Below are 8,402 nucleotides of genomic sequence, written 5' to 3'. Positions count from 1 at the left end.
GAAAGAGGAGAGGCACCTAATATGTTCTGTAGGCCTTTTAGAAAACATGGAGTTGTTCCTTTGGCAACATATATGGGAATCTACAAGAAAGGTGATATTGTAGACATCAAGGGAATGGGTACTGTTCAAAAAGGAATGCCCCACAAATGTTACCATGGCAAAACTGGAAGAGTCTACAGTGATACCCAGCATGCTGTTGGCATTGTTGGAAACAAACAAGTTAAGGGCAAGATTCTTGCCAAGGGAATTAATGTGTGTATTGAGTATGTCAAGCATTCTAAGAGCAGCAGAGATAGCTTCCTAAAACGTGTGAAGGAAAATGACCAGAAAAAGAAAAAAGCCAAAGAGAAAGGTACCGGGGTTCAACTAAAGCGCCAGCCTGCTCCACCCAGAGAAGCACACTTTGTGAGAACCCATGGAGAGGAGCCTGAGCTACTGGAACCTATTCCCTATGAATTCATGGCATGATGGGTGTTAACTAATCTATGGTCTATTAAAAAAAAAGGTGGCAAAAATGATGACAGTCACTTCTGAGATAAGATTAAGAAAGACTGAATCTCCCATATTCTCTCTGGCTCTTGTCAGTTTCTTTCTCTTTCTTTCTGATTTATTCATGATAGAGAGCACATGTGCATGCACAAGAGAGAAAGAGAGAGGAGCATCCTCAACATGATCTCTTCACACCACAGTCCCCTTCTTCCACCCTCCTGCTCATCAGGATCCTGGGCATACACACATGCAACCAGCTGGTTTCCAGGCAGACTAGGGGATCCGAAGCAGCAGTTGGCCACATGGCTTCCAGCACTGCAGTTCGATCTGCTACCAACCGTTTCACCAGACTGAACCTGTTTCTTCTGATGGGGCAAGCTGCCATGTTTGAGCTGACCTGTGGGGAACTCCCTGTGGCAAGGGACTGAGGATGGCCTCCAGCAAAACTATACCCCTCAGTCCAACAGTGCCAGAGAAAAGGAATCCTGCCAAAAGCATGAGTTTGGAATGAGATCCTTCCCAGTTTCTGAGAAGAGAATAGCCCAGGGCAACATTTTGATCTGCAGTTTGTGAGAGCCTGAAATGGGGAACCTAGCAAAGCCACACCCAAATTTGCAGCCCATACAGTGAGATTACAAATGTTCTTTTTCTTTGTCTTTATTTTTTAAATAGGTTTTTGCCTTAGGGTGCATAAGAGAGAGAGAAAGTGAGAGCAGAGCAAGAAATCACTCTCCAGGAGGGGAATGGCTATGCTGCAGTCCCTTCTCTTCCATTCTCCTCCCAGAATCTTGGGAACGCATATACATGCACCTGGAGTGATTTTCAAGCCACTGGGTTTGGGACTCCAACTGTGGTTAGCCATGTGGGAGTCCAGTGACGTAGCCACTATGCATCTGCTGGCCCTGATAATAATGTTCTTTAAGTCGCCAAAGTTTGGAGTAATTTGTTATGTAGTAATAGATAACTAATATTATACAGCAGTATTTAAAAAAAAAGCAAGTTGCAAAATAGCATGTATCTATCTCTATATTGTGTCATCACGTTTGTACATAACAACAACATATGCATGTTTTTTCTACATAGCCATATGTCTTTTATTGCTTTTCATATTAACTAAGATGATGTTTGCATTTCTATGAGATACCTAAAGTAGTCAAATTCATAGAGAAAATAGAATTGTGGTTGCGGGTCTGGGAAAGGGGAAAATAGAGTAGTTTAACCAGGAGGGGAGAGTTTCAGTTAGGAAGCTTGCACTCTCCATAGAGACAGAGAGACTGGCAGAAAGTGAGAAATCACCCCGTTCCCCACACAAGGGGAATGACCATGCCGCAAACCCTTTTCCTCTTGGGATCTTGGGCGTACACGCACATGTGCCCAGCACGAGTTTTAAGCTGCTAGGTCCAGGACTCGAATTGTGGTCAGCTACGTGGAAGTCCAGTGATGTGACCGTTATGCCGTCTGCTGGTCCCCACCACAATGAAAAAAAAACGCATAAAATGAAAAATGACAGTCTAGTAATAAAAAAGATTTTAATACTACCTTTTTTTCCCCCCATAGGACACATGTGCTTACTGGACACAGAGAGAGACAGGGAGAAGAAAAGTGAGAAATCACTCTCCAGGGGGTATGACCACACTGCAGTCTCTTCTCCATTCTCCTCTCAGGATTTTGGGCACGCATGCATGTGTACCTGGCATAGTTCTCAAGCCTCCAAGTCCAGGACACAAACCGCAGTTGACTATGTGGGATCTAACGCCTTAACCATCATGCCATCTCCTGGCCCTCATTACATTTTTTAAAAAGATGCTTTTTGGGGACCAGCAGATGGCATAATTGTTACATCTCTGGACTCCCAACATAGTCCATCATGGTTCAAGTCCTGGATCCAGCGGCTTAAAACTCACACCAGGTGCCTGTGTATTGTGCCCAAAAACCCTGAGAGGAGAATGGAGAAGAAGGGATTGCGGTGTGGCCATTGCCCTGGGGGTGAGTTCTCACTTTCTGTCTCTCTGTCTTTCCGTCAAGCACATGTGCCCAATAGCAAAAATCTTTTTTTTTTTTTTTTTAAAAAAGATGCTGTTTTCCCTTTTTTGCACAAATTTCAGTATCTTTATTGCAAAGATAACCCTTGAGTCAACTTCAAGCTTGGTCTTTTAAGAGGGACGATAGGTCTTGGGGCTGGCAAGTGGTATGGTGGTTAAGAGTGTTGAACTCCCACATGGCTGACTGCGGTTTGAGTCCTGGACCTGGCGGCTTGGTTTCTCACTTTCTCTGTCTGTCTCTGGTCAAATTAAATAAATAAATAAAGTTAAATTTTAAAAAATCCTTTAAGGAAAAGAAAGGGGTGATATGTCTGAAAAATCAACCTTCCTTTCTCAAATTCGCTGTAAGCATTCAGGAATAGGCGGAAATTATTGCCAATTACTTGTGCTTAATAAGCAGGCAGACACATAGTTTCCATTTTCAGAGCTAGAAGACCAGAGGCTTTAAAAGTCCTCAGAGAATGACAAGAGAGCTTCTTGAAAGATCTGATGGTATCTCTACACTCCTCGGGTAAAACCAGCAAAGCCAGGTGTTGTGTGTGTGTGTGGCGGGGCGGGGGGAGAGGGGGGTAAAGGCCTGGGTGTGCTGTGCCTTCTGCTCTAGGCAGCTGTCTTCAAACTATTAAAATTCTTTTACGCTTACATATGTTAAAGGGACTCACATTACCTGCCTGACTGTTGGTGCCTTTTGATTAATCATACCATCATTACCCTTTTACAACTACAGAGAAGTATCAGAAAAATTGGCTCAAAGCCCCCTGCTCCTAAGGTAATTTGGAGGGAGTTCCTGTGAGATGCAATCAGAGAAAGGTGGTACAAGGTTCCTAGGTTGGTGCACAGGCCACTTTTGGGGCAGGACCACAAAAATGTTATGGCTTAGAGTTGAGAGGTATCAATTCAGTGGAGTTTGTCCACTCATGCCCTGACTTTAAGTGGTTTGACCCAGTAGATTGAAAAAATATAAACATTTAATGGATTTCTCACTTTCTTTCTGTCTCTAGTGAGCACACATGCCCTATGGCAAAAACCTTTTAAAAAGAAAAAGAAATGAGTGAGAATGAAAGAGTGCCTACGTGTACTTTCACTCACACTGGCCTTTGTCTGGCGCTGTAGAGAAAGGTGTCAGGGAGGCGAGCAAGTTGTGGGTAAGAGGGAAATGTTGTTTTAGAAGAGGGTGGAGAGGGCAGCAGATGGCGTGGTAGTTAAGGTGCTGGACACTTCCACATGGCCGACCACGTTTCAAGTTCCGGACCTGGTGACTTGTTTGCTTAATCTCTGTCTCTCTCTCTGGTCAAGTTAAAATGAAGGAATGAATGAATAAATAAAATTAAGTAATTTTTTTTTTTAAAGAGCTATGGACATTTTGAGGACACTGAGTATACAATATTGTATCCATATTTTATTCATGGATGAAATAAAGGAATTATGGTTTATGCTCCTCAAAGATACATGCTGGATTTATTTATTTATTTATTTATTTTAGGTTTTTGCTATAGGGTGTGTGTACTTGCCAGAAGACAGAGCAAACAGAGGGAAAGTGAGAAATTACCCCCTAGGGGGATGGCCATGCCTCAATCCCATCTCCTCCAGTATACTCTTGGGATTTAGGGCATGTACCTATACGTGCTCAGTGTGATTTTACTTAAACCACTGGGGCCAGGACTTGAACCATGGTTGGTCATTTGGGAGTCCAGTGCTTTAATCATTGTGCTACCTGCTGGCCCCCTTGCTTGTATTTTTTAAGGATGAAGTCAAGTCTCAGGATGTCTAGGCCTAATTTTAATGGTTTCAGTGAGGGGAAAAGTTACATGCACAGAAAGATGTTAGCTATACATACATACATACATACATACATAGATGCACTGAACTGGGGAGGGCAGATATAGCACAATATTACCAATTACATAAATCCAGGTGAAAAGTACATGGGTGTTCACCATACTATCCTCACTTCTTTTTTGTAGGTTTGAAATTGTTCAGAATTAAATGTTGGGGGCCAGCAGATGGTATGGAGGTTAAGGTGGCTGGATCCTACATGGCCAACTGGGCAGTTCAAGTCCTAGACCCAGTGTCGTGAGAAACAGGCCAGACATGTGTGTGAGTGCTCAAATCCCAGGAGGAGAATGGAGAAGGGACTGTGGCGTGCTTTCTCACTTTCTGTGTCTGTCTCCAGAGAGCACATGCCCTATAGCAAAAATAAAATAAATGTTGGGATGACAGTTTATGTTCTTATGATTAGCATCATTTCAATACTTGTGAATTAATTTTACTACTTTTGAAGACAGGCTCAGTAAAATTGTGACCTCAAAGCAGTTATCATTCATGAAAGCTGATTGAAGTTAAAAGCAAAAAAATAGCACAAAGCTTCAGGTTAAAAATGGTGAGGTGAATGTATGCATTTACTTATGCTCTCCTCAAATCACACTAAAACATTTAGTAAAGGTATTGTTGCTGTTTGGTTTTGTTTTAAGGTATATGTATGCTCACAAGCACAAAGAAAATGGGAGAGGAAACAAAAGCAAGAAATCAGCAGGTGGAAGACGGATAACATTTAACACATCCAAGGAGGCTACACCCTAAACCAGCAGTGGGGAAAGCAAAATGTCAAAGTCAAAAGCAGCTTGGTTTACCCATACAACCCTTCTGTACCCAGGATTTGGTGACACCAGTGACCTCTGGGGGTGGGAGTAAAAGTGAGGCTAAAAATGAAATTAAACACTGATACAACAATAGTATTTACATGTACAGTCTCCGAGTGTCCCCAGAATGTCTTTGGCCTTTTAAACATTTTTTTCCTTTTTTTTTTAAATTTTTATTATTATTATTATTATTTTTGCCAGTGGGCACATGCATTTGCCAGAGAGACAGAGTTGGGGAGAAAGGGAAAAGGAGAAAGCACCCCCTAATGGGTATGGTCATGCCACAATCCCTACTCTTCTACCTCTCTATAGGAATTTTGAGCAGCATGCCTCTGTTCCCAGTGTGTTTACCAAGCTGCTAGAGATGGATTTTGAACTTTGGTTGGCCACATGGGACCCAGCTCCTCTAACCACTAGGCAACGGAGCTGACTTTAATTTAACTCTGAGAAGGAATTAGATCCTGTTTTATCTTAAGTTTAAAGAAGCAGTTGAGGGACTGCAGATGATGTAGTGGTTATGTCACTGGACTCCCATGTAGTCCACCACGGTTTGAGTCTAGTACGCAGCAGCTTGAAACTCACGTTGGGTGCATGTGTGTGCATGCCCAAAATCCTGAGAGGAGAATGGAGATGCGATTATGGTGTGACCATCACCTCTGGGGAGGTGATTACCCCTAGAGGGTGATTTCTCACTTTCTGTCTGTCTCTCCGATGTACACACACACCCTATAGCAAAAATTTCTCAAAAAGGAAAAAAAAAAAAAAAAAAGCAATTGGTACCTCAGATTCCCATCTCCAGCTGGGCAGGTAGGAGACAGGAGGTATGTTTTCTGGAAAGGGTAAAACAGAATTGCTTGACTGGGGAACATCAAGCACAGTTGAAAGCAAAGGACTCAGTATTGAAAGGAGAACAATTAAGTGAGAGAGGCTACTTAAGATTTCTCCTTTCCCCCCACTCAGCTAGTAATCACCTGGAGAGAGATCGCAAAGGACTTTCCTGGAGATAGCTGACCAGTCCAGGAGGAAAGAACTAAGAATATTGAAAATTTTCCTCTAATAAAACAAATGGGGGGGACCAGCAGGTGGCGTGGTGGTTAAGGGTACTGGACTTCCACATGGCCAACCGCGGTTCAAGTCCTGGACCTGCCGGCTTGCTTTCTCACTTTCCCTCTCCCTCTCTTTCTCTCACTCGCTCTCTCTCACTCTGTCCCTCTCTGGTCAAGTTAAAATAAATAAATAAAGTTAAATAAAATAATTCATTTAAAAAAAATATGGGGCAGACGGCTCTACAATGAGGACCACAGTTGACAGGTCCCACCTATGTACATGGAGTATCCAAGACCTTTTTTCTTTTCTTTTGGGTACTTATCTAAAAAATAAATAAAAACATATATTAGATAATAGTGTTGTATTGATGTTGAATTTTCAGAATGTAAAACTACAATGTTATTTGCATCAGTTTGTAGCCAATTAGGAAGTTAAAGGGAATGGCATCCATAAGAGATCGCCCTTATTTCTGACACCAACTACAAGGTTAAGGAGTTCCCAGAATTATCCGCAGGTTTATCATTCACTAGAACAACTCCGAACTCACTAAAATTACCATACGCATGGTCGTGATTTATTCCATGGAAAGATTCAGGTTACACTTAGCCAAGGGAAGAAGTGCTTTGGGCTGAGTCAGGGCAAGTACCAAGTGTGGAGCTTCTGTTCTCTCTCCATGGAGTCTGGACACATTAGTCCTCAGCCTTGCTGTGTGACAGTATACACACAGTATGGACATCCAGGGACTTCATTGGATGTCCAAGAAAGTATGGACATCATCAGTCAGGACATAGTCATGACTGACTTTTTTAAAATAATTTTTTAAATGCCAGAGGGCACATGTGTACACACAAGAAAGAGAGAAAGAACCCCTTCCACAAGGCCTGGTCATGCCACCATTCTCTGTCCTACAGTTCTCCCTCCCATCAGGATCCTGGGCACACACACATGTCCATGTGTAGCCAAAGGAGCAGGACTCGAGTCCCAGTTGGCCTCATAGGATCTGGCTTCCTCTTCAGAGCACTTAACTGCTGCTCTACAAGGCCGACCCCTGGTATGTTTTACTGATTGTTCTTGTGGCTGATCTTAATCTCCAGGTCAGCTGATACCATCTGACCCAAAAGCCCTGCCCTTAGTAACACTGCTGGTCTTTCTAATATGATCAGCCCCAGGCCTAAATCCCACTGCTAGATATCCAGTAAGCTATAAGGCCCATAGACAAAAATTCTCAATCAGGCGTAACATGCCAAGTGACCTTCATGAAGTCTAGAGCACATGCCAGAACTTCGCCTTGGGCAAGGCCAAATTATTCCCTACATAGTGTTTATATAAGATAACACTCTATGGGCCAGTCCTATACCAGATTGGTGCTTGGACTTGTGTATGCACGCCCCAGATCCTGACAGAGTGAAGAAATGGAGGAGATGGATTGTAGTGTGATTTACCCTATTGAGTGGTGGTTTCTCTCTGAAGAATTTTTTATTTAAAAAGGGAGAATACCAGGGGCCGGCAGTTGGCATGGTGGTTAAAGGTGCTGGACTCCCACATGGCTGACCATGGTTCAAGTCCTGAATCTGGTGGCTTGCTTTCTCACTTTCCCTCTCCCTCTGTGTCTGATCAAACTGGAAAGTAACAATAATAATAAATAAAGTTAAATAAAATAATTCTTAAAAAAAAAAGGGAGAATACCCTTATTATTACAAGAAGTATGTTAAAGTGTTGCAGGTGAAGTGTCTTATTGTTTACTGCCAATTTCCAATTGTTTTTGCAAAAGTTTGTGTGTGCTTCTCTATATGTATTTGACAGAGAGAGAAAATGTGCCAAAACATTAACAACTGAAGAACTGAGGTCAAGAGTATATGGAGGGGGACCAGCAGTTAGTGTAATGGCTATGTCGCTGGACTCTCACGTAGTCGACCGGGGTTCAAGTCTCGGACCCTGTGACTTAAACTCACACCAGGCACGTGTGCGTGTGTGCCCAGGATCCCGAGAGGAGAATGGAGGAGAAGGGATTGCAGCATGCTCATCCCCCCTGGGGGATAATTTCTCGCTTTCTGTCTCTCTGTCTCTGTCTTTCTGGTGAGCGCACACACCCTATAGCAAAAAAAAAAAACCTCTCCAGAAAAAAAAGTATATGGAGGGCTTTCCCACTGTACAAGATGGCAAGCGAAAAAGCTGTGAAGCAGGA

At 42.9% G+C, this 8,402-nt stretch overlaps 1 protein-coding gene across 2 annotated transcripts in view; it reads left to right on the top strand.

The window, feature by feature from the left end:
* Positions 1-5,263, top strand: part of BCAS2 (BCAS2 pre-mRNA processing factor) — a 32,540-nt gene extending 27,277 nt beyond the window's left edge. The window contains exon 7 of one of the 2 annotated variants that reach the window (XM_027772323.1): positions 5,003-5,263. In XM_027772323.1, coding sequence (XP_027628124.1) covers positions 5,003-5,111 — 109 coding nt within the window. In that variant the 3' untranslated portion in view covers positions 5,112-5,263. The remainder of the gene's footprint in view (positions 1-5,002) is intronic. The other variant, XM_006149636.3, reaches the window with a different exon arrangement.
* The last annotated feature ends 3,139 nt before the right edge of the window (positions 5,264-8,402 follow it).

The sequence above is a fragment of the Tupaia chinensis genome, unplaced genomic scaffold (assembly GCF_000334495.1).
Source record: "Tupaia chinensis unplaced genomic scaffold, TupChi_1.0 Scaffold000270_2, whole genome shotgun sequence".
NCBI classification, from domain to species: domain Eukaryota; kingdom Metazoa; phylum Chordata; class Mammalia; order Scandentia; family Tupaiidae; genus Tupaia; species Tupaia belangeri.
Note: the sequence above shows the minus strand (reverse complement) of the source record. Positions and strands in the feature narration are given on the sequence as shown.